Below are 27,067 nucleotides of genomic sequence, written 5' to 3'. Positions count from 1 at the left end.
AAGAAAGCAGGGTCTATGTGTCAAATGCTCGGCTTCCCTCTAAGGATAATTCAAAGTGGTCTGAGTTGTACTTTTTCGGAAAGATAAAGATAAAAGTACAGTATTTCTTTAACTACAAACTTACGATGGACATTTGTTGGGGTTACAGAACATCTTTAGCTTGGAGCATGGCAGCAGCTTCCTAGATGGTTTTTGTTTATTGGGTTAGCTTGGTTCTATAAAAACTCTAACTGGATCCCTTTGATAGCTAAATGAATCTGCCACCCAGGACTTCTCTTCAGTGGGATGCCCTGTTCTAGGGCAAGTATTCATCATTTAATGAAATATGTTTGATGTTTATTTAAGCAGAAACTTTTTTGAACCTCTCGCCTGTGCTATGCCCTCTGCTAAACCTCAGGGGAGAGCACTGAGAACGGGGATTGTAGTCCCTGACTTCATAAAACTTATACCTCACATTAAATAAGGCCCATTTCGTCATTGGTGGTGATTCTGTTAGAGAAATGCCAGTGCCTGTTTCTAACAAAATTTCTGTCAGTGCATGTACAGATCCTTTATACTGGAAAATTTGTAGCTTCTTAATTTAAGACGTAAGGTGTCTTCCTTGTTTGAACAGTAATAGCAGCTCATTTTTGCAATTGTGACTTCCTCCACACCATCCATTCTACCTCTCTTTTGTTTCATGTTTTATAGTATCAATATGCCTTTAGTAATGTACACCTCCCCAAAACTGGTTTCAGTGAGTTTTAGCCAGCCATGGTAGTTCTATCTTCCTTTTTAAAAGAAGTTATTCTGGAAGCCTAAGGGTAAGCAAATTGTTGCCTAATGTTTTTCTGGAGACAACTATGTGCCTTGATGTAGACAGTTGACCTAAACTGACCAACGAGACTGAAAGGAGAGACTCTTCTTCCACGGGTAGGATAGAGGCCCCCTTTGTCCTTTGCCGTTGGAAGTGAAGAAGAAAGCGTGCGGTCCCAGTTGTTGCAAGCCGCAGGTTCAAGTGGAATAGCCCTGTGATGGTGGAGAATCAGTGGACAGCAGAATAGAGATAGGGAAAGAACCTGGTCCATGTGGTATCATTGTGTCATTGAATCATCCATTTTGAAGAGCTCGTCTACTTCTTGTTATGTTAGATAATAAATGTTTTTAGTTTTATGAATAATAATATATGTACTAAGTGTGTATATACATAAGTGTGTATATACATACTTGTACATATAATAAATGTTCATTCTTTTTAAGGCAGTTTCAGTTGAAGGTTTTATTATTCAGAGATGAAAGCATGCTCACATCCCCACCAAAAACTCCAAAGTTGGACATTATAATTGAGAATCAGATACTTTAGGGGCATAGTGTAACCAACAAAAACAACAGTAATAGCAATAACCCAAAACCTGCCTCTTATGGTGTTTACTTTAGAGAAGTAGTTCTTAAACTGGTAACACATTTATTGTTTTTGTCATGAATTACATTTCAGTGTCGTAAGAGTGGCTCTTTTAAAAAGAATATATATATTTTTTGGTTCCTTTTACATGTATTTCTATTGCAATTAGACAGTTTATTATAATCACCTTTGAAATCGACCTAGAAGTATTTAAAACCAGTGACTGAAATGCTTGAAAATGAAAATTTGTAGTACGGGCCAACGGTCAACTGATGACTGTTGTTTCTAAGAGGAGCTGTCATGACGTTACTGTGAGGTCTTTTGAGGCTGACAGACGTTTACTTGAGTTTGAGAGTAATGAGTTGCGAGCAGCAGAGGGAACCATGACATTTCAGCTCAATCATTAGTGTCTTATTTATACAGAAGCTGTACTTTTTAAAAGGTTTTTTTCTAAAAATATAGCTAACAGACAATATTAGTTTCAGGCGTACACCATAGTTAGTCAACATTTATGTACCTAAAGAAGTGATCACCATGATACGTCCCGCAACCGTCTGACACCGTACCTGCTATCACAGTATTATTGGCTGTATTTCCTATGCTGTACATTACATCCCCATGACTTACTTTTACACCTGGAAATTTGGACCTCTTATGCCTTTCTCCTTTCCCCCACTTTAAAACATTTTCAATTACAGTTGACATTCAGTATTATTTTATATTAATTTCATGTGTACAGCATATGGTTAGGCATTTATCATTTATCAGAAGTAATCCCCCTGACTAGTCTAGTACCCACCTGGCACTACACATAGTTATTACCATATTATTGATGAAACTCGTATTCCTTATGCTTTACTTTACATCCCCATGACTACTTTGTAACTACCAATTTGTTTCTTAATCCCTTCATCTTTTCGCCCTGTCCCTAACGCCCTCCTATCTGTCACGCCAACAATCTAGTACCCATCCGACACCATACATAGTAATTACAATATTATTGACTACATTCCTTATGCTATACCCTACACCCCTGTGACAACTTTGTAGCAACCTATTTGTACTTCTTAATTCCTTCCCCTTTTTCACCCACTCCCAACTCACCTCCCATCTGCTAACCATCAAAATGTTCTCTGTATCTATGAGTTTGTTTCTGTTTTGTTTGCTTGCTTATTGTGTTCTTTAGATTCCGCACATACACAAAATCACAGTGCACCTGTCTTTCTCTGACACACTCCACTGAGCACAGCACCCTCCAGGTCCATCCATGCTGCCACAGATGCAAGAACTCATTCCTTTCCCTGGCTGAGCAGTACTCCATTGTATATATGTGCCACCTCTTCTTTATCCATTCATCCATGGACAGACACCCAGGCTGCCTCCACATCTTGGCCATTGTAAACAATACTGCAGTGAACATATGGATGCACGTGATTCCTCAAAGTAGCATTTAGGTTTCTTCATAAATACCCAGAAATGGGATCACTCAGTCCTTCTTTGTCTCTTGTTATATCCTTTGTTTTAATGTCTGTTTTGTCTGGCATAAGTTTTGCTACCCCAGATTTTTGTTTGTTTGTTTGTTTCCATTTTCTTGAAATAACTTTTTCTGTCCTTTACTTTCTGTCTGTGTGTGTCTTTCAATCTGAACTGGGTCTCTTGTAGATAGCATATGTAAGGGTTTTGTTTTCTTATTCATTCAGCCCTCCTATGTCTTCTGATGGTAACATTTAATCCATTTACATTGAAAGTAATCGTTGATAGATATGTAGCTATTACCATTTTTCATAATTTTTCTTTTTTTTTCTTTTTTCCATCTTAAAGAAGTCCCTCTAACATTCTTTGTAATACTGATTTGGTGGTGATGAACTCCTTTAGCTCTTTCTTGTCTGCAAAGCTGTTTATCTGTCCTTTGGATCTAAATGATAGCATTATTGGGTAGAGTAATCTTAGAAAAGTCCTTACTTTTCATCACATTGAATATTTCTTGCCAATTCCTCCTGTCCTGCAAAGTTTCTGTTGAGAAATCAGACAATCTTATGGAGGCTCCCTTATAAGTTACTAGTTGGCTTTCTCTTGCTGCTTTTGGAATTCTCTCTTTGTCTTTAACCTTTGCCATTCTAATTCTAATGTGTTTTGGCGTGAGCCTGTTTGTGTTTATCTTGTTTGGGACTCTCTGCACTTCCTGGACGTGTATGTCTGTTTCCTTCACCAGGTTAGGAAAGTTTTCAGTTATTATTTCTTCAAATAGGTTCTCAATCCCTTGCTTTCTCTCTTTTCCTTCTGGTACCCCTATGATGCAAGTGTTGTTACACTTGATGTTGTCCCAGAGGTCTCTTAAGCTATCTTCATTTTCTTGGATTCTTTTTTCTTTTTGCTCTTCTGATTGGGTGTTTTCTGCTACCTTGTCTTCCAAATCACTGATTCGATCCTCTGCTTCATCTAGTCTGCTGGTGATTCCTTCTAGTGCATTCATTTTGGTTATTGTATTCTTCACTTCTGACTGGTTCTTTTTTATGGTTTCTATGTCTTTTTTTATTCTTGCTACCCTCTATTGAAGTTCTCACTAAGTTCTTTGAGCACCCTTACGAACATTGTTGTGAATTCTGTCTAGTAGGCTGCTTGCCTCCATTTCGTTTAGTTTTTTTCCTGGATTTTTCTCATGTTCTTTTATTTGGCATGTGATTCTTTGTTTCCTCATTTTGGCTGCCTAACTGGGTTTGTTTCTATGTATTAGGTAAGGCTGCTGTTTCTCCAAGTCTAGGCCGGGGAGCCTTATGTAGGAGATGTCCAATGGGGCCCTGGCACGTTCTCCCTGCTCACCTGCTCCGGGTGCTCCCTTGTGTGGTTTGTGTTTGCCCTCCTGTTATAGTTGAGCTTTGGTTGCTATTGGCATATCAGTGGATGGGATTGACCCTCAGGCTGACTGGCGTTGAGGTTTGGCCATATCCCAGCTCATGAGCTGCTGTGCAGGGAGCTTACCCCAGCAAGTGGGATTCACCCCACTGGGCTCTGGTGCCTGTTGAGACCGCCCTTTGTGTGTGCCACTTGCGGGGCTAATTGGGCAGTGCTCTGCTGTGGTTTGAAGCCAACCTCCAGGTTTATTGGTTCTGGCGCTTCTTGGGAGGGGCTCTGGTGCAGGCCCCGGTCACCTACTGCCTGTGACCATCCAGGGACTACCTGGTAAGAGCTACAAAGCAACCCATGTTCGCTGCCTTTGCTAAACCTGGAGGCATATGGGAGAGACCATGCTACAAACTGAGGATGGCTGCCATCAGTACCAGGCCTGGGGTAGCTCTGCAAAAACCTAGGACACTCCAAGGCCTGCTGAAACCTGGCTGCCTTCAGGTTCAACCACTGATAAAGCCTCATGTGGTACACAAGTTGGGTGAGGAATGGCCTTAGGGACTCACTAGAGTGGGAAGAGTTGTGGTCACCGGCTTAATGTAGACTCTGGTTTGGTGCCAGTGCTGGGCCTAGAGCTACTCAGTAGAAGTCTCAGAGCACATTGGAGCCAATTGCCACCCTCCTGGGGCCCTTGGACTGTGATAGTTTTACAAGAAAGGGTGCAATGCAGGTGGTGGCTGCTTACGAAGAAAGTGGAGGAGTTGGGTGGGTCAGGGTCAGCAAGGGGGCTAATGAGTCAGCAAGGTAGAGCAACAGAGTTCAGCGAACCAGTCGGATTTTGATTTGGCTGTAAGAATAGGGAGCGGGCTCAACACATTAAAGATGGCGTCCGCCTGTCCTGTAGCCCTCACCTCCAAAGCCACATACCTCAGTCTGCCCCTCATATGCCTCCATCACCTCCTGAGTCCCATCCCTCTGCTGGAGCCCAAATTGAGTGCCGGCAAGCGAGTGAGTCTGTGTGTGGGCCATTTAAAAGGATGCCTGAGATTCATGCCGCCTTCCCTCCCATGCAGATGTTTTTCACAGCTAGATGTTGTGGGGGCTCCCTTTCCTGGCACTGGTTCTCTAGGCTGGGGATCCTCGTGTGGGATGCTGGGGTCCCTTGCTCCTCCGTGGTGAACCTCCACGACTGAGCTATCCCTCCTAATTCTCAACCGCCACATGGAGGTTTGGGGCCCATTCCACAACTTCACCTCTTTTCACCAGTTTTGACATGAATTTTTCTTTATATGTTTAGCTATAGGACTTCTATTTCACTAGACTTCAGATGGTTCTCTAGGTTGATTGTTTTATAGTTTAGTTGTAATTTTAATGTGTTTACGAAAGGATGGAGGCACAGTGTTTATCTACTCTGCTGTCTTGGGTCTGCTTCCCGAAACTGTACATTTGTTAATGTACTGAGCTCTTACTATATGCAAAGTAGTGTCATGGGTACTGTAGAAGCTTCAGACAATAGTAAGACACATTCTCAACCCTTAGGAGACAATATCTTATTTAAGTGCAAGGAATGCAGGATAAGATTCACATTTGAGATTTAAGAGCGAGGGCTTATCTGGTTAGGGTGATTTTAGAAAATTTCTGGGGAAAGTGGCCTTTGAAGAGTTGGAGAGACTTCCAACTGAGGAAACAGAGTGATCAAAGGGTCTTAAAGCACAGGGCATGGAGGTTAAGGGCTTATGGCTTTACTGTTATGGGGACCAGATTACTGGTAGTGGCAGGAAGAAAGATCGAAAAGGTACATTGGCCCAAATGGGAAGGCGCCTTAACACCTGGTTTAGGAGCTGTCACACAAGGTAATGGAGCTCACAGGGAATGAAGTATTAAAAGGGTTTGGATAGAATGAACTATGGTGGGGCAAGACATAGGTGTATAGTTATGTTAAAATTCCATGTGAAAGGCAGGGGATAGTACCAGATTTGGAAAATGATTGGAAATTGGGATTCATTGAGAGGAAGGGTTTGAGGAGTACTGGTTTTGAATCTAAATGGCTGGAAGAGATGGTACAAATAGAGAAATCAGGAACAGGAACAAGTCTGGGGACAAGATGTGAAGTTTTCCTTTGACAACTTTTGAGTGTGAGGTATGGCAAAATATATATATCATATAACCACAATCTGTGGGTTAAATATGAATGTTGAATTAACATGACTTAATTGTTTTTGAAAAACTTCCTTAGTGTCATTTTTTTAGTAAGTTTCTGTTTTTAAAAGTCCTTAATTTTTCTGTTACTCCTTTTAAACAGCCAACCCACAAAACATGTCTTTTTTAGACAAACAAAACAGAAAATTGTTCAGGAAAATGAATGACTTCATTTGGACCAAGTATTCCAAGATCTTTGCACTAGAAATTTAATACCACAAAACCTAAGCATAATCTCCAGAAAATTGCACTCATTCTTAGTTTGTGTACCAGGAGCCAATTTTCTCATGTACCAAATACTCAGTGAGTCAGAGAAAGTTGCCTGTAAAGTATCTGGCAATCAAAGTTGGTCATGAACACAGTCTTGTGGCCTCATAATTGTGACCCCTTGGAATTCAGGCCACAAAGGTAGCATGAGAGCCCTTCTCACAAGTGAACACAGAAGATTTTGCTGTATTTGCTAAATAAATACTCATCGCTGCCATCATCTGCCAACTAAAAATCAGAATGGAAGAACTGTAATTCCTCCTCAGAATAGTGGGAGTTCTGAAAATGCATTTAGAGGAAGAGCCCCTTGCTAGGCACTTGCCTGGAGCTGGGAAGCTGCTAGGTACACACAGCAAAGGAACCTGTCCCAGTAATTCTATTGCTGGAGAAGAATGGTGCTTTTGCAAATGAACAGGAGAAAGCAGCGTGCACTGCCCGACTTCCTCAGCCATGGTAGTATACAAAATGAAGAGTCGCACTACAGCGGACATTCTTTTCTTAACCTATGAATTTAAATGAAGGAATAGCACGGGGATTTCCAGTGTTGCATGGGTGTCTCTGAGAGTTGATGATCTTAGCAGAAAAGGATGTGTTTGCTAGAACCACCCCATAGAGTGTACAGCAAAGTCAACAGCTTCGATTTTCCTTGGTTCCCATCCATGCAGTAGAGTGCCTAGAGGGCCGTATCATTGTGCTAATTGATAGGGATTAAATTCCAGTGTTGAACAATTACCTGGATTATTGGTGAGATTAGCCCACTTACAAAGGCATGCTTGGGTAAGAAGAGGGTATATAAAAGTAAGGCTGAAGTACTGGAGATGGAAATGAAGCATGGCTTCCTCGGGAACAGAAACTGGAATTTCTACCTTTGTGTGTGTGTGTGAGTCCCGCATGTATCCTAGAGCAGTACTAGGCCACAAAGTCACGGATTTGTCTTAAATTACTAATGAAAATCACGCAGCTATTGAAAAAATAATTCCAACATAGGTCCAGCTAATAGTAGATCAGCAGTAGTACGATTCAACCTAACGAATACTTCTTGAGCATCCAGCATTAATGTAATTATTATTTCATTCAATAAATATTTATTGAAGGTATGCTATATGTTAGGGTAGGGCTCTCAGAGTTACCGTGCAAAACAAAATAAGGAATGAATGTCCCTTCCCTCAATGAGCTTATAGCCTAACTCAAGTCACTTTATTGAATACCAGGGAATTCAAAGACTATAACATTCCTGAATTGCTTATAATATAGTTGGGGAGATGAGACATAGCAACGTGAAAAACAAGCCCCACTTAACAGCATTAGAGAGTGCGTGAGAACTGCCAGATGGGTCATGTGCATTATAATTGCAATAGGAGTTCAGAGGAAAGGGCATTAGAACGGGCTTTATGGCCTAGATGGGAATAATCAATAAACAGCATAGCAGAAAGCACATCTTCCCAAATGGGCAGTGCTCTCAAATTTTGAGGGAAGACAAAAAATGAAGTACTCATAGGAATGTAATGGACCTGTATATTAATGGTGGCAAGGCAACTATATATTGGGGTTGGTGAGGCTCTGAGCACAGGCTCTGAGGCTCTGTTTATTTTAAAGAGAACGTAATTCTAATAATTGCGTCTTATGCAATAAACTATCTTTGCACAGTCTTGCCTTTGAGAAGCACTGTCAGCAGCTCTTCTCCCTGTTGTCCTTAGAAATCGCTGACCACTTTTGAGGAGTGAGCCACCTCAGGTCCCTGTGGGTTTCGTGAGAACTTGCACATTCAGTTTATTCTGAGAAACTTGTTACATAAACAAATGCGACCCCTCCACTCCGGTTGGTAAATAGAATTGCACAAACTGTATTTGCTGATACAATTGTCTGCTAGTGTTTTCACCACAGTGTGCACATGGCCTGGAGGCTTTATAACAGGGTGAGGATGAGGGTGGGAACTGTGCATGTGGTTCATTCTAAGACTCGGGGCCAGTTTTCAGCCATGCCTCTCTCTTCTTTCTGCTTTCCTGAGGAGCAGTGACTCATGCAAAGCAGCACAGAAACTGTCAAAATTGCCGTCATTACTTTCTCAGCCGTCTCATTCTGCCAGTTCATTATGAGGCTAAGATTTAAGTCTGTCAAGAATAGAAGAAGCAATTCAAGAGTGATTTTTAGTACTTTGATCGGCCAAAGTGCTTCTAAAATAAGCATGTTCGTTTCTGAGCCAAATTCCAGAAAGGACCCCTTTCTCCTTTTTTTTTTTTTTACAAAATAAATGTCCAACCCGTCTATTGTGCACACAATTTCTGAGCATGATTTCTCTATGGAGAGAAAGAAAGGAGACTTTGGACTGGGTAGCTCCTCCTCACCCCTGCGCTTTATATGATGGGCCTCTTCTCCCCTCATCAAACTCAGTGACTGCTCTTAAATAAGTTAAGTGTCTGCTGTTGAGAAAGAGGGTTTAGTTCCTGGGTAAAGAGGAATGGAATTAAAATGGTACCATATCACAATATGGCCCATAGCTGCTGACTCCACTCCAGCTCTGTAGCAGCGGAGCCCTGTCCCGTACGCCAATCCTCACATCCCATCCCTGTCACCCTCGTCTCTTTCTATAGCGACAGGTTTAGGTGTTGGCATATGTTTGAAGCAGTAGAATTCACTGCCCAAGTTTCTGTTGAGACTTTTGGGTCAAAAATAACCATTCCTGCAGGATGTGAATAGGATCTGGTCCTAGAAACGGTTGGCAGCTATGTTAAGACTACAAAAGCAGACATGCTGTTTTGTATGTTAGGATGAAGCTGGTACCACACAGCAGAGCTGTAGAGGCAGACTGGCTTCCTGGTAACAGCATCGAGCTGCTGGAGTGGTCTCTGCCTGGGACCAGCACCAGTTCTAGGTTTTTCTGACACATAAAGCAGTGCATTCCCTTCAGTATAGCCACCCGTCTGATGTGAGTTCTCTCTCACTTGCAACCAAAAGCATCCTATGTAATATAATTTTCTTTCAAGCAAAAGTTTTCTCTCAAGATTTATTGGACCCCCATGAAATACTGTATTAACATATACTGACCACATGATTTAATAGCTTTCCTAATACCTTGTGCTTTGTAAAGGGGCTGAGTTTCATTTACTTCGGGTATATCACAAAACAAAACAAACACAAATGTCACTTGTTAATTTTTTCCTGGAAGGTCTGGAATTTAAAATATACCAGGAGATCATTTCTCTGTGGTGAGTACCTGATCTTAAGTCAATACTGTTCCTTTGCCCTTTTCTTGAATAAGAAGGTTTAAAAAGAAGTGTCCACACTTCAACTCACAGCTCTTACATGGGAGCTTCACTTCTAGGAGTAGCTGTAGCATCACCGTGGGAACAATCTTGGCTGCAACTCTGAAAAAGTGACCCGAGAGAGTCGGTTCTAATCTTCCCAGTGAAACAATATCTTAGATCAAGAAGGGCTAAGGTTCTCCAGTCCTCTCCTGTTGCTTTCTCATCTAAGTATTTCCTTTCCCTCTTCTAAATATTCCCCTCTCTTCTCTTCTATCCTCTCCTCTCCTTACTGAATCCAAAACTTTGGCAGTAGGGCCCAGCGATCTGTGTTTTAACAGGTCCTCCATGGGATTCTGATGTATGATAAAATTTGAGAATCATTGGTCTAGATTATGTTTCCTCCAAGTCACAAAATTGATTATATTTTCCTGAAAGATTTCTTAAGGGGGTGACGTTGTGGGCAAAGCGATTCCCCTTTAACTTGAATAGCCATGCTTCAATGAAGCATGCCTATGAAAGTATGTCTGTATACTGCCTTCTCTGCATTCCAGGGCGAGATCATTCTATTTTCATAAGCTGCAGCTGGTAGCAAGTAGGAATATACTTCAGAGCCCCTGTTCCTGGCAACAGTGGCAGTTTTCCAGCCCTTGCTGGCACCGCCCTCAATGACTTCAAGAGAGGAATTCAGTCTCAAAATCAAGACATCGAAAACCAAAATCATTATTGGCCCCGAATCCTGTCATTCGTTTAGTACTCTCTGTTTCCTTTCAATACGTCACTGTTTTCCTATACACCTGGCCTTTTAGAGTCACCCTTTACTCCTCCCGCCTTTTGGCTTTCCATGTCCATTCTTACCTCCTAAACCAGGTCTTTTTGCCTGAGCATCAGGTGATGGCACAGTTTCCCAGCCCTTCTCCCTGGCTCTATTATATTCTCTTTTTTCAATCCATCTTACTCATTACATACAGGTTACTTTTCCTTAAATAATCATCTCCGAGTGTCATTCTCTTGCTCAGACTCTGGCACCACTGCCTGCAGGACAAACTCATTAGCGCCGCACTCCAGGCTCTCCAAAATCGGACGCCACTTGTACTTTTCCAAACCTCTGGGAATGCCCTCTGAGTAGACAGAGGGTCTGCTCGCTGTCTCCTGACTACAGGGTCCGTTCCTCCCCTGGCTCATGCTATCTGCTGAGTCAGGAGTAGCTTCACTCAACACGGCTGCTTATTTAAAGCCTGTCCATCCATCAAGGTCTAGCTCAAGTTTCATCTCCACACAAAGTCAATATTGATTATTTCAGGTCGGAATGCCCTTTCCAGACTCCAAATTTCCCTTTTGCACCTTTTGTTTTCACCTTTATCGTACATTCTTATCTTTTCCATCTCTCCGCATGCTTTACTAGCAGTGTGAGGCTAGTCTGTGTTTTGTCAGACTTGTGTTCTCAGGGCCTGGGTATGTTCCTTAAACATGTATTTACAAATGAGGAAAATACGCAAGTACTAAGTATTTAAGGAACTTTCAACATGTTTGTATGTTAATGAGCTTTATTTGTGGATGTGTAATGTTGTTCTTGTAAGTGTAAAAAAATAAATCTGTTCTAAATAATAAGCCTCATTATTTTCACTGTTTTGACATTAGAAGTAGTATTAAGGATACATTCCTAACATGAACATAGCTCAGCTTGCTTCTGGAGAGCTTCTGTAAAAATACAAATTTACGAAACCCATTTTCTTTGGCACAAAAAACTTTTAATGTCACTTTTAATGAGAGACCATTAGTCTCTCATATTGTAGATATTGAGCAAAATTCAATAACATGGTAACTGCTTGAAAACACAATTAGTTTTTTGCCATTGCAAAACAGTTAACTTTATTCAGTAGATAATTGGGGTAATTTTCTGCTAGAATATCCAAATATTTGGATTGGGAGAAAATAATATTTTTAGCACATATTATTTTATTATCCATTTATTAATTCATCTTACTTTTCCTTTAACTAGGATATCAAAATATTTAGAATGTGATATGAATATTTAATACTATTTTAATAGCTAGTACTAGTTTAATAACTAACTTAACACTAAAAAATAAAAGAAAAACATTAAAGCCTCACTAATGCACAATATAAATTTGTCAAAAACCTGAATTATAGTTTTACCTCAAGGGGAATGCAGTTTTATGATTTTTAAGAATATCACAGGACCTGAAGTTAGTTAAGGAAATGCTTTCTTAGAGAGTCTAGTGGAAAATTCTTCTAATGAGTTGATAAACCTCATTTCCAATCAAAATATGCATAGTATTTCTAAAATGTTTACACATATACTGGTAAATACAAGGTTTGACGATTAAGTTCATGAACTTGCCACCGTGCACTTACATTGGCAGCGCTGTAACAGCTCGGTAAGGTTTCATAACCTTGGTATATCAGTGTCTCACAGCTGTGTTCGTGTCGACGTGTGGCAGTGTCTTGCTAAGTGGCATTCATTGTTTTTGTTGTGTCTTTTTGTGTGCCATCACGAGAATGTCTGAGCTTGAATTAGAGCAATGAACAAACATTAAATTTCTTGTTAAACTTGGCAAGAGTAAGAGTGGAAGTGAAATCAGGGACAGGTTAGTCCAAGTTTATGGGGACAATGCCATGAAGCAAACGGTAGTGTAAAAAGGGATTAAATGTTTTTCTGAGAGCAGAGAATGCATTACTGATGTAGAGAGGTCAGGGCGGCTAGTAACGAGTGGAACTGATGAAAATATTGCAAAAATTTGTCGAATTGTGTGTCAAAATCGTCGGCTGACTGAGAAGCATAGCAGACCAAGTAAACATCAATAGAGAAACAGTTAGGAAAATCTTAACTGAAAATCTTGGCATGACAAAAGTGTGTGCAAAAATGGTCCTGAAGGAGCCACCAATGAACAAAAGCAAAGGAGAATCAAAGACCTTTTGGAGAGGCAAGATGATGTTTTGGGCCATGTTATCACTGGTGATGAAACATGGGTGTACCAATACGACCCTGAAACAAAGCGTCAAAGTGCACAATGGAAGGCAGCCAATTTTCCATGACCAAAAACATTTCGTCAGTCCAAATCAAGAGTCAAAACAATGTTGCTAACCTTTTTTGATATCAGAGAAATGATTCATTATGAATTTATACCAACTGGACAAACAGTTAACCAAGTATACTATTTGGAAGTGCTGAAAAGGCTGCATGAAAAAGTTAGACAAAAACGACCTGTACTTTTCACCAACAATTCATGGCTCTTGCATCACGACAATGCACCAGCTCACACGGCACTGTCTGTGAGGGAGTTTTTAGCCAGTAAACAAATAACTGTATTGGAACACCCTCCCTACTCACCTGATCTGGCCCCCAATGACTTCTTTCTTTACCCGAAGATAAAGGAAATATTGAAAGGAAGACATTTTGATGACATTCAAGACATCAAGGGTAATATGACGACAGCTCTGATGGCCATTCCAGAAAAAGAGTTCCAAAATTGCTGTGAAGGGTGGACTAGGCACTGGCATTGGTGCATAGCTTCCCAAGGGGAGTCCTTCGAAGGTGACCATAGTGATATTCAGCAACGAGGTATTTAGCACTTTTTCTAGGTTGAGATCGCGAATCTAATTGTCAGCTCTTGTAGCTAGTGAATGTTGGTCTTGTTTGCATTACTCATTTGTGTGATACAATACTTATTAGAGGGTCTCCTATGTGTAATAATGCTTAAAGAAACTTTGTTTTCACACATCGGTATAATTTTTCAATACGTACAGTTTATTCATTAGGTCTGTAAGCACTTTCAGGATCAAAGTCCCAACACTGTCCCATGACACGTTCAGACCCCTCCATGGACCAGCTGCTCTTGCTCTCTCTAGCTCCATCTTTCATCACCTCACCTTCTGCAGGGAGTAGACAGCTAGCAGACCCGCAGGGCCCCTTCTAAGTCTGTGCCTTAGAACAGGTTATCCCTCTGCCCAGGTGCCTTCTTCACTGGAACAGCCCCCGTCCTGCCCCACCAGACTGCTCATTGTCTTTACTCTCTGTGCACAGCCTCTCCTCTAGGGACTTGAGAAGAGGCCAAGGGGCCTTGAGTGCAGGGGCTGAGCTCAGTGGAATGCCTGCTCCATAGCAAGCTAATGTTACAGAAAGGCTAAAAACAGAGTTATAAGAAAAGAGCCTTTGTTTGAATAAAGTGGAACCTATAAAACGTTTGTAATTCACAAATGCAAATGTAGCCAGTATTTTCTTAGTGCTGCCAGGTAAATATTGAATATTGGGGAGTCACTGCATATTCTGCTGAACACAGAATGTCAGCTTAATTATCTGAATGAGTGATCTCATCTGATTTTTTTCTAGGAAGGGAGCTAAGCACTGACAATTGATCAGTTAATGTAAGTGGGAACTTTAATGTCTACTCTCACACGTTGGTCCTCCTGGCCCTTTCATTTAATGGGGGGCTCATGCCCTCCATCAAACACTTTTCACAGAGCCTTGGAGATACCACTTTGTGTTTGTTATTCTATCCCTCTGGCTGTTTCTGCTCAGTCTCCTTCCTGACCTCCAAATTCAGGAATATCCCAGAGCCCTCTCCCCAGAGTTCTTATGTTTTCTATTCAAATCACTCCCTACATCATATCATCCTGTCCCAGGGCTTTAAATAATTTTCTGAAAAATGATGACTCTGTCTTTGTAGCTCTTCTATCTCCAGCCCTGACTGAATCCCTCCTGAACACCAGGCTCATTGACCCATTCCACTCAACATCTGCGCTGGATGTCTCCAAGGCACTGATCTGTATAGCAAGCTATACTTAACAGGCCCAAAACAGTTTCACATGACAGCTCCTCAACCTGCTTTTCCTTCAGTCTTCCCCATTGCTGAGGTAAATGGCAGCTGTATCCTTGCGTTTCCTCAGGTCAAAAACTTGGAGTCATCCTTGACTCTCTGTCTTTCACATCTACAATGTAAACTATCAGCCCACTCTAAGGAGCGTATCCAGACTCTGACCATGGCTCACAACTATTTCTACCATCCTGGTCCAAGTCACCACTTTCTCTGGAAATCGTAATGGCTTTCTCATAAGTCCTCTAGCTTCCATCCACATCATCTTATATTTTATTGTCAGTGTAGCAGCCAGAATGCTCCTTTTAAAACATTAAGTCAAATTTGCTCACAACTGTCCAATGGCTTCTCATCTCACAGAGTCAAATGAAATCGTTAACATGTCCCATGAGGCTCTCTGCGTGCTTGGGATGTTTCTCTGACATTCCCCCATGCTTGCTCGTCACTAACAGCCTTAGCCGCCTCCTTGTTCCTCATTCTCCTTCCGTGGGATTTTTGCTCCTTTTAATTCCTCTGCATAGAATACTGTACCCAGATATTCATATGGCGCCCTCTCTCTCTTTATTCCAGTGTCTGCTAAACTGTTCCCTTATCAGAGAGACCTTCCTTATCGAAAATATTTTAGCCCACACCTCCATCCCTCCCTGTCCCTTGTGTTGTCTTATTTATATTATTTTAGTACTTATTTTCTTTCTTGATATATGTGTTAACTTGTTTACTGCCTGCTTACTATTACTCTACTAGAATAGAAGCTTCTTGAGAGCATGAATATTGTTTCCATTTACTGCTCTAACTTCAGCACTTGGAAGAGTATACAGTACATGAAGGCACTCAATAAATATTGAATGAATAAGTGAATGGAGATCTAATTTTATTATGTTTACTCAGTATTGAATGAATGAATGAATATCTTATTATCTTAGTATGTAACCTAAGCGTCAGTTCCTGTTCCCATAAATGTCACTCTCTTTCGGGGAGAGTAGAGAGGAAAGGTGGGTGTCTTACATCCACAGTCTAGTTGTCCATTCAGAATTTCACCCTTGCTGTTCTACAGTCTTTGCTGCACTCCTCTCTCCTTACTGAAGATGAGATGCTGTTTCTTTCACACTCTCCCTAACAGAGGGGTGAAAATGAGGCTCACCACACTTCCTGTCCTTTTGTCATCTCTTTAGTATTTACTGAATTATCACACAAAACAGTATAAGTGCATAAGATTTGACTAAAATCTTAAGGTAACAGAAATTACAGTGTGGCAGGAAATTATTAAAATTTTACATAAAATATTTCTTTGCCCATAGTCTAGGAGAAAAGTATTGAAGTTGAGAACTGCACGGAAAATCCCCTATTCCTAAACGTTTACTCCTATATATATATGGGGATGTGCTTTTCTTTTTTGCAAAATAACCCCAGAGCAGACACCCTCATTTTAGCCTTACACCTTCCCTGAGGAGTTAATTTCCCTCCAGGATCCATCTCCGTTCCTCCATTAGTACATTTCTCAAAGTCTGAGTATATTGAATAACACTGGGGACTTGCAGCAATATTGTCCGTGGCTGTTCTTGGAACTTGGGGTTTTCAAAACAGTCCACGATGCCACGCCATGTCCAGTTCCCTTAAGATATGCCCAAATGTTTATTCTTCATATCGTCTACTGATTGGTCGACTCTCATTTCAATATCTTTCCCTCTTTCTCTCTTTCACATTATTTCCGCCCAACAATTAGGCTTTTGAGATCGTATCTAAATCCATAAAAAGGAAATTAAATATTTACCCCCAAATTTTCCAGACTAGTGCCTCTCATAGTAGTTAGTACATTATTATAAAGGACAATATTAGTACTTTTTCTTCATACTTTGACAGTTTATTATATTTTCTTTCAATACTTTAAAGATGTTGGTCCATTGTCTTCCGGCCCTAGTGGTTTCTGATGAGAAGTCTATGATCATTTTTAATTTTGTTTTACTGTATTTATTGTGTTTTTTTCTCTGGCTGCTTTTAAGATTTTTTCTGTCTCACTTTTTTTTGTTGTTGTTAGCAGTTTGATTGTGATTTGCCTTAGCATGATTTTCTTTATGTTTATTCTGCTTGGGGTTCATGGAGCATCTTGGATCTGTGAATTATAGTTTTCACAAATTTGAACTGTCTCAGCTATTATTTCTTCAAATATTTTTTTCTGCCCACCTATCAGCATATCCAAATTACATGTATATTAGACTGCTTGCTATTATTTTATAAGTCACTGATACTCTGTTATTTCTTTTTTCAGTCTTTTTAATTTATGTACTTCATTTTGGATATTTTCCATTGCTAAGTTCCATTATCTTTTCTTTTGCAGTATCTTATCTTCTGCTAATCCCATCCAGTACCTTTTTCATTGAAGATACTGTATTTTTCATTGCTAGAAGTTTGATCTGGATATTTCTTCCATCTTGCATTTCTCTCTTCATCATGCTTCTACCCTTTTGAACATGTGGAGTGTATTTAATTGGTGTTTCCAACATCTGTCATTTCTGGGTCAATTTCTTTTGAATGAATTTTCCTTGCTTGTGTCTCATATTTTCCTGTGTCTTCTAGACCTGGTCATTTTGAATAGATGCAAGACATCAAGTGTCATGGATACTAGATTTTATTGTATTCCTTTAGTTTGTGGCTTTATTGTTCCTAGCTTTTGTTTAGGTAAATCCAGGTTGGTATTTAATTTAAGGTGATATAATTCCACTACTAAGGCAATGCCTTTTTAAGGACTCTACCCAATGGTCCATGTGATGCAAGGTTTTTCCACTCTAGCTTGTGGGAACACAGACTTCCATGTCTTACTTGACCTGTGGGCGTTATCCAGCAGCTTCCTGCTCTTTAGCTTTTGCATCTTTCTTCTCCATCCTCAGTAGTTTCTTCTCACACATGCAGAGATCAGTACTCAGCCAAATACTCAAGGAGTGCCCTGTGTAGCTCTTTGGAGCACTTTTGCTCCCTGTGAAACTCCCTTCTCTCATATTCATTCCTGAAAATTCTAGTCTCTTTAACTTGCCTGAACTTTGATCTCTGTCTGCTTCATTTAATGAGACTACCAGGTCTGTGTGGGCTCTTTCCCCCTTGCGCTGTTGCCTGGAAACTGCCATTGGCAATAAGCTGGGCAGCCACAGAGCTCACCTTAGTTCTTTCTTTGCTTTTAGGGATTTTTCACCCCACACTATGAATCTTGCCTGGTTTTTGAGTTGTTGAAGGCAAGAGGATAGCATTGACTTTGGTTACTCCATCATGGCTAGACATAGAAGCTCTAATTTGTAAAAAGTTTGACAAAAATTTAGTAGTGAGAAATTCTGAACCTGTACACAAGCTAGCAAAATTGCTCTCTTCTTAGAATTGCTGCTTAATTTGATCTGAAGCAGGAAGAATTGGGTGTGTTCTATTTCATAGACATTGATACTCTGTTGGAATAAATTATCTTTAGCATTTACAAGTAAATAGGGTTGAATTTGCATCAAGAATATTCATGAAAAATTGACGTGATATCCTAGTGGGTTGTAACAACACCCTGAGTGCTCCAGATTTCATTTGAAATAAAATACAGCCAAGGTGCTTCAAGAATGCCCGTGGGAAACAAATCTAATTATGTGATGTGAATATCAGATCATTCATATTCAGTCACTCAATCAACAAACATTGAGGAGTCAAAGATAAATAAGACATAATTCCTGCTTTTCGTGAAGATTGTAGTCTATAAGGGGCGATCGACAATGCAAACAATTAACTAGTATAGAAGGATACAGACTAGGATTATAGGACAAGGATGTTAGTTGAGGGATGTGTAAAGTGCCACAGAAACACAGAGAAGATTGGAAAGGGCAGGCAATTGAATCTGCTTTATAAAAGGCATCAGCTTCCATATCTATTCATTCAGTTAATGTTATTAGGCACCGGTAGTGTACTGTGCACTGTGCTAAGACCCAATAATACAATTCCTCCTCTAGGAGAGAAATAGCTAATAAGCAATTGTACTTCAGTGTAATAGATGCTATGGCTGAGATACGCACAGGAGCCACGGAGGTGGAGGGGAAGGGCACCTCAGCCCAGAAGCAAGTGATGAGGGTGCCTCCAGAGAAGACTGAGCCTCTGGGAAAGGGCTTGCAATAGAGAGCATCTCCATTCACGGCGTATCGGGGATACAGTGTGGCAAGAGCATGAGTTTCAAAGAGGAGCTATTGAGGAAATAGCTAGAGAGTGGATCTTCAAGGGTTGGCTGTGTACTCCTATGGCATTTGGAGGAAATGGGAAGCACTGACTGTGTGTGTGTGAGAGAGAGAGATGAGGAGACAGTGATAGATTCATGTTTTAGGAAGTTCACTCCAGTGGTAGAGTGAAAAAGAATAGAGTGGGGAGAAATGAAACTGGAAGCAGAGAGATCAATCTGGAGGCTAAAGTGATTCAATAAACCAGAAACAAATGACGAAGTAGTGGGAGGACTGGAGATAAAGGAAAAAGGAGAGGGATTGGGGAAGTATTCAGAAGATACAACAAAAGGTCTCAGTGCCTGATTGGATATGGAGGTGATGGAGAGGATTGAGTCCATGATGATTTCCAGGCTTCTGAGCTGTGGGGCTAATTGTATTCATTAAGCGCTGTGACCTCTAAAACGGTTTGCGTACCCTGAGGAGAGCTCAAAACATAAAAGAAAAAATAGCAGAATTCTATTTACCTTTTCCTCAGTTTTTTAGTTTCTATTCGTGTCTTACAAAGTAGATAGTAAACTAGTACAGTAACATGTGTACGTAATTTATGGGGAATTTGAGGGGCCTATCGAACATTTAGGCAGTAATTTCCAGTGGGCAGTAAGGGTCTCTATCAGACAAGACTGTCCAAAAGAATTTTCTGTGAGCGCGGAAATGTTCTAAATATGTACCGTTCAATATGGTATCCAGTAGCCACATATGGCTACTGACCACTTGAAATATGGCTAATGCAACTGAGGAACTGAAATTTTTCATTTTGTTGAATTTTTATTGATTTAAATTTAAATAACCACATGTAGCTCATGGTTACCATATTGGAAAGCACAGATCTGAACTTAAGAGAAAGACCTGGGCTTTCCTTTATTAAGTGCTTGTACTGGCTAAGCAAGTTAAATACACATTTCAGCTATTCAATCATTCCGACTACACTATCGAATAGGCAGGTTTTTCCAAGCGTACCTCAGAGATATTGCGAGTTCGTTTCCAGACCACTGCAGTAAAGTGAGTCATCATCCTTATGGTGGTGGAGCGTCTCGCTTTTAATTTGTAAAAAAAAAAAAAAAAAATGCCACTTCTGTGAAGCACAGTAAAGTGCAATAAAATGAGGTGTGCCTGTGAGAGAAAAAACTAAATTCTTCATTACTCTGTCCTTTTAATCGTTAAAGTTTATACTGCCAAGAAGAGTATATTTGCTCTGAAACATGAGTACTTTCTAGATATTTTGTACTGGTAGATATTTATCTTTCACAACCAAGTAACAAATTTATATTTTTCTTTCAGGTGGCTTGCTCTGTTAGAGATTGAGCTATGTATCATTTTATTCTTTTATTATTATGACTGTAGTCTTCTAGACCCATTGCCAAAACAGGTAAGTGGTTTCAAAATTTTGAATAGCGTGACATTCAAAGTTGATATAAACTCTGACTTTTTAATTATTACTAGGGGTGAGCTTCTGATTTCCTCGCTTAGGCCTGACCTTAACAGATGCCTTACGTTGAACCAGACTGAGAAGTTATTCCCTTATTTCTGGCTCTAATCTATGTGTCCCTTTATCACAGACCAGAACCTAACAGCAGTGTTTCCACCACTTAGTGTGAGGAACTCTTCAATTGATTCACCAATTTTAACCCTTTTTTCCTGGGTTAAGTAAACACAGCTTTGATTTTGGGCTTGTTTTCCTGGAAAGGTATGTCTGTGGGTCCAAAAATGAACTATCAGTTTTGGAGGCCACTCATAGCTCTTAGTCCATATGGAAAGAAATAGCATGGAAGAAAACAAACCCAACAGTAAGAACAGTGAACAAAAATGAAAAGGCCATGAACTTTGTTGCTCTCTGACCATTGAATATTCTAGTCATTTAGCTTTTCTGTATTTCTGTAGCTTTGTTCTCATAGACCAAAAGGGGAAACCTATGGATTCCTCTTCGAGAAAAATACACACCTTTTTGTACATGCCAAATTGTGGCTGGAATTTCAAGGAGTCCATGGAAACCCTGCACTCATTCCATCAGCTCCTCTATGGAGTTGAGACCAACGGTTCTCAAACTATGCGAGCATTAGAATCCCTGTGGATTTTGTCAGACCACAAAATACTGGGCCCGACCCCTAGATTTCCTGATCCAGTAGGTCTGGGTAGAGGCTCAAGAATGCACATTTCTAACCCGTTCTGGTGCTGCTTGCTGATGCAGCTGGTTACCACACTTTGAGGACCACTGTCCTAGGAAGTAAGGGGAAGTTCAGTTTAATTCCAAATGTTTGGAAGTCAGTTTGAAAACTCTGGATAAAAGGTGCGATTTAAACTGAGAGTGAAGCTCAGAATTAAGCATTGCAATCTCAGGGCTATTCACATAGAATTTTGTGCTTTGATTTATGCTTGATATAATTAAGGCTAATGTGTGGAGGGATAAACAAAACTCTTGGGTGATATTTCAATGGAAATTATGTAAGCGCTTAAGTGACATAGACAGTATTATATGACTCACAAATATGCACATTGCAGCACTTTCCCTTGATTTCTTTTGCACTTCTATTTTCAGTGTAAGTAACTACCAATCATAAAGAGCTCTCAAAATCCTACAATGAAAGGGAAATCAAAACACCCTTCCAAAGGTTCTCAGCCAAGTACAGTGTTGTTGGCAAAATGATTAGCTTAAGGCTTTGCAGACACCAAATACTAGTTCTTGGTGCCTCGAGTGAGATGTCACAATTTTCTGCAGGACTGACTCAGCATTCAACTATTTTCCCACCAGTAAGAGGATGCAGAAATGCCTTTTCAGATCAGAAGGATGACATTTGTCAAAACCACATGACACCTAACCCTGGAGATCAGTAATTTTGACCAGATCCTTAGGCAGGATTTTTCCCAGTACTTTCTTCCTAGCTAAGAATTCTATTAGTTGTATTTATTATACAGTTTTACACACATCCTATTTCTGTTTTGATACTACTAAGAACATTTTTTTTAAAGAAATGCTATTTCAGTTTATCAAAACTACAGGTCTAAGTAAATTCTCATGATCTCAAAGGGCATTTTATTTCATAATTCTTGTTCTAGAAAGAGAAAGATCAATTAAAATTATTATTGGACTTGTTTTACTAAGTTGTAAAATGAAGTTATCAAAAACTGCAGAAAATGTCCTTCAAACTACCAAGCTCTTGAAAGATATGGAAGGGGATGGGTTGCCAGGACATGCTCTGGACATTGAACTTGGAAATGGGCTCCCCAAAAGGAGTATATTGTCATTGTAGCAAAAACCAAATGCTAGAATCCCTCATTTAATTATGCAACAGCCCAGTGTTTTATTTTACATCAGAGGATAGTAAGAAATTAATTGAATTTCAGTTCTTCCCATTATGAACCACAAGGAAACGCTACAAAGCTATCCAGGATCCATGACTGGGCAGCAGAGTCCAGAGGTTGCCAAAGAGAGTTATTTTATTTTGAGTGTTCATGAGAAGACCAACTTCAATTCTCTTGTAAAAGCAAGCACATTTTTGAGAACACAGTGGGGTTTTGCTTGGTTGGTTGGTTTTATTCTGTTTTACTTTGGGGGGCACTATGGATCTTTATAAAATCTCACAAAACCTATGGATTCCCCTTCTAGAAAAATACACACCTTTTTCTACATGCAAAATTGTGGCTGCAATTTCAGAGTCCATGGAAACCCTGCACTCATTCCATCAGCTCCCCTAAGACTCTCCTTGCTAAGGAGCCCATTTTGTGCCCTGTTACATTCAAACTTGACAGGAGACTGGTGACCTAAATTGAATCGACCTTCTTCCTAGCTTCCCATCTTCCTCTCCACTCTCAAGCTTGACATAACAGGTTGCTGTTTTTTGTTTTTTTTCAAGCTCCTAAGCCTCAACGATCGCTTTGTGTTATTTGCAATGAACTGACCTCCCCTCACTCCCACACACATTCATTCCTTGTCTGTAGCTAGGGAGACAGAACACTTGGAACCCACAAACTATCCTTTTGTAAATTATGATCTTTGTACACTGAAATACCACCACCATCATGGTGCTTTTAAACATCTATGAGACGTTGGTGTAGAGGTCTCACCCAGAAATGATAAACAACTGTGTCACAGTGTGGGGACAGAAATGTCGAAAGAGCCTTATTTGTGGTATCCTCTTTAGCCAAAGTGAAGGTTAGGTGGCAAGCCCATAACCTTGGGGCGTGTGAAACTGTGAAGGGATTGCTATCAGAGTAAGGGATTGCCTTCTTTTCTGTTCCTTGAATGGAAGGCTCAATTTGATGCTTGCCATTATGAAACTCATCAAAGAAACACTTTCAATATTCCAAATACAAACTCTGTGCCTTTTATGGATGATTGTAACGGAATAAACCTTGGGTCTAAAACTGTTGGCTTTTACCTATTCATTTCCATATTTCTCCTGCATTTCTGCTTTTAGAGTTCTCTCCATTTGCTGGGTGTCCAGCAGCCAGAAGGGCAATGCCAAATTGAATATAAACGAAGAAAATGACATCTTCCGGGGCTAAGGAGGGCAGGCCTTCTGAAAGACGAACTGCCCCTCATCCACTGGCCCAGCAGTACCCAGACCTGAGCTCAACAAAAACATACTGCTGTCCCTTGTTTTAGTATTTAGTTCAAGAAAGTGTCCAAATGGCACCTGTGTCTGAGATCGCAAGACTAGCCCGAGAAACTGACATCTCTCTCACTGATGCAGAGACCTGAATACATGGTTTATAGAAAATGTTTAAATGATCCAGAAGAAGAGGCATTTCTAAAGAAGTTGGAATTTTGTTCATGCAAAACTGTATTAAAACTGTAAATAGAAATCATGTCATTTGAATGAAAATGTTAGTACATTAATTTGCTGTGAAGGCAACATACTTAACTTTCTGTTTTGAAAAAGGCTAGACTGAAAAAAAATCTTAAATAATGATTTCTGGAAAGTCTATTTTTCTTAATATTTACTAACAATTGGAACTCTATTAATATAGTTCTTTACTGTAAACAACTCCATTAATATAATTCTTTACTGTAAACATGTCTAATGCTAAAAGTATGAATAAAATATGAGCTTTCTAAGACCTATGAAGACAGAGATTGTGTCTGACTCTCATTTCGGCACCCAGCCACATCTGGGACAGCACCTTCTCTGTAAAGCATAGTCAATAAATGTATGTTGATTCATGTATTGATTTGTATTTTCATTAAGGTGAAAGCACTCAAGGTGTTTGTAACTATAGTTTAAGAGATAATATTTTTGCTAATGTATGGAAACACAAATATAATGATGTGTCAAGGCAAATAATTTTGATTCTATTAAAACTTATGCCTGAAATATTTACTATGAACTCCAGAAAAGAAATTCTATCATGTTTAGGGGAAATATATGACAGTAGTAAGAGAGTGATCAGTGATGTCATGATGTGTCCTCTAATATTCAATAAAATGCTGCTTGCCTCATTTATTTCACAATAAGTAAGCTCCATAGTGCATGTTTTCCTCTGGATTATTTGCTCCCCTGTGCTAAAATTATCTCGTGGGGTTGATAATGATTGCTTAGTCATCTATTTCCTATCAATGAGCAGATGACTCCCTAGGAGAAAATTAACTACTTTGGAGTGCATTAACTCTTCCAGACTAATGCAGTGATTTTTTTTTTTTCCCCAAAGAGCTATGTTTTTTTAAAGAATGCATTGACAATATAGTTACAATACAATATTATATTAGTTTCAGGTATACGTAATAGTTATTCAGCACTTATAGACTAAAGAAGTGATCACCATGATAAGTCCAGCAACCGTCTGACACCATATTATTCTTTCACAATATTATTGACTATATTCCCTGTGCTGTACATTACGTCCACATGACTTATTTATTTTATACCTGGAAATTTGGACCTCTTATTGCCCTTCACCTTTTCCCCCCTTTTTAATTTTTCAATTACAGTTCACATTCAATGTTATTTTATATTACTTTTAGGTGTACAGCATACGGTTAGATATTTATATAATTTAAGAAGTGATCTCCCTGACTAATCTAGTACCCAACTGGCACTATACATAGTTATTATTGATTATAATCCTTATGCTCTACCCTACATCTCCACGACTACTTTGTAACAATTAATTTGTATTAATCCCTTTCCCGTTTTCACTCACCACACCAACCCACCTCCCATCTGGCAACCATCAAAATGTTCTCTGTATCTATGAGTCTGTTTCTGTTTCACTTGTTTATTTTGTTCGTTAGATTCCACACATAATTGAAATCACATTGCATCTCTCTTTCACTGTCTGCATCCATTCATCACAATACGCTTCAGGTCCAACCAGGCTGCAGCAGATGGCAAGAACCCATTCCCTTTCATTGTACTGGGAGTGCCAAAAAAATGTATACAAGTGGACACTTTGGTCAGTGTTGCTCAAGCAGTAGTTCGCTGTAATCAGTGGGAGATGAGGGTAAGGGGGATCAAATATATGGTGATGGAAGGAGAACTGACTCTGGGTGGTGAACACAATGGGATTTATAGATGATGTAATACAGAATTGTACACCTGAAATCTATGTAATTTTACTAACAATTGTCACCCCAATAAATTAAAAAAAAAAGAAGTGTCTGGACGCGGATGGTAACCACTTTGAGCACCTCTTGTAATCGCAGAAGCCAAACATGACTTGTATTCATCTGTTGTTTTTGGTATATATCAAGTATTACAATTTTAGTAGTTTTTTCCTTTTTTTAAAAAGTGTATACATTCTTTTGGCACCCTCTGGATATATGGACCACCTCCTCTTTATCCATTCTTATATGGACAAAGACCCAGGCTGCCTCCACATCTTGGCCATTGTAAACAATGCTGCAATGAACATATAGCTACACATGTCCCCTTGAGGTAGCAATTTTGTTTTTGTTTTGCTTTTTTTGCATAAATATCCCGAAGAGGGATTACTGGGTCCTTCTTTGTCTCTTGTCATAGCCTTTGTTTTAAAGTCTATTTTGCCTGGTGTAAGTATTGCTACCCCAGCTTTGTCTGTTTGTTTGTGTGTTTGGTTTTCATTTCCATGAAATAACTTTTTCCATCCTTTACTTTCTGTCTGTGTGTGTCTTTCAATCGGAAGTGAGTCTCTTAGAGTAGGCAGCATATGTGTTTTGTTTTTTTAATCCATTCAGCCCTCCTATGTCTTTTGATTGGAATATTTAATCCATTTACACTGAAAGTAATTGTTGATAGATATGTAGTCATTGCCATTTTATTAGTCATAATTTTGATTTTTTTTTTTCCATCTTAAGTCCCTCTACAGTGAACTCCTTTAGCTTTTTCTTTCTGGGAAGCTCTTTATCTCTCCTTTGACTATAAATGATAGCCTTGCTGGGTAAAGTAATCTTGGTTGTAGATCCTTGCTTTTCATCACATTGGCTGCCTCTCTGTGTTGTTTCTATGTATCAGGTAGGGCTGCTATGTCTCCCAATCTTTCCGGGTGGCCATATGTAGTAGGTGCCGAGTGGGGCCCTGGCAGAGTCTCCCTGCTCACCTGCTCTGGGTGCTCCAGGAGTGTCCCTTGTGTGAGTTGTGTGTGCCTTCCCATTATAGTTGAGCCTTGATTGCTGTTGGCATGTCAGTGCAGTATTGACCCTCAGGCTGACGATCTGTGGGGTAGCCCACAGCTTATGGGCTACTGTGCAGGGAAGGTTACCCCTCAGAGTGGGATTTGCCCCAGTGGGCTCTGGTGCCTATTGAGACTGCCCTTTGTGTGTGCCACTTGTGGAGCTAATTGGGTAGTGCTCTGATGTAACCTGAAGCCATCCCCAAGTATGTTGGTTCCCGGGCCTTTTGGGAAGGGCTCTGGTGCAGGCCCAGGTCATCCACTGCCTTTGACCAGCCAGGGAGTACCTGGTAGGAGCTACAAAGTTATCCACAGTTGGTTGCTGCCTTTGTTTTACCTGGCGGCACGTGGGGAGGCCACGCTGCAGACTGAGGATATCTGCCATCAGTACGGATCTGGGGTAGCTCCATAAAAAGCCAGGACACTCCGAAGCCTGCTGCCACCTGCTGGTTTCCATAGGTTTAGCGGGTGATAAAGCCTTCT

At 40.1% G+C, this 27,067-nt stretch overlaps 1 protein-coding gene across 3 annotated transcripts in view; it reads left to right on the top strand.

Annotated features, from left to right (window-relative positions):
• Positions 1 to 24,070, top strand: part of CYP39A1 (cytochrome P450 family 39 subfamily A member 1) — a 74,222-nt gene extending 50,152 nt beyond the window's left edge. For 2 of the 3 annotated variants that reach the window (XM_019734713.2, XM_019734714.2), the window contains 2 exons: positions 20,282 to 20,369; positions 23,416 to 24,070. In XM_019734713.2, the coding sequence (XP_019590272.2) occupies positions 20,282 to 20,369; positions 23,416 to 23,487 (160 nt within the window). In that variant the 3' untranslated portion in view covers positions 23,488 to 24,070. Of the gene's footprint in view, positions 1 to 13,326; positions 13,346 to 20,281; positions 20,370 to 23,415 lie in introns of those variants that run through there. The other variant, XM_074333033.1, reaches the window with a different exon arrangement.
• The last annotated feature ends 2,997 nt before the right edge of the window (positions 24,071 to 27,067 follow it).

This window comes from Rhinolophus sinicus, linkage group LG05 (assembly GCF_036562045.2).
Source record: "Rhinolophus sinicus isolate RSC01 linkage group LG05, ASM3656204v1, whole genome shotgun sequence".
Classification (NCBI taxonomy): Eukaryota; Metazoa; Chordata; class Mammalia; order Chiroptera; family Rhinolophidae; genus Rhinolophus; species Rhinolophus sinicus.
This window is presented reverse-complemented; position numbering and strand designations above follow the sequence as displayed.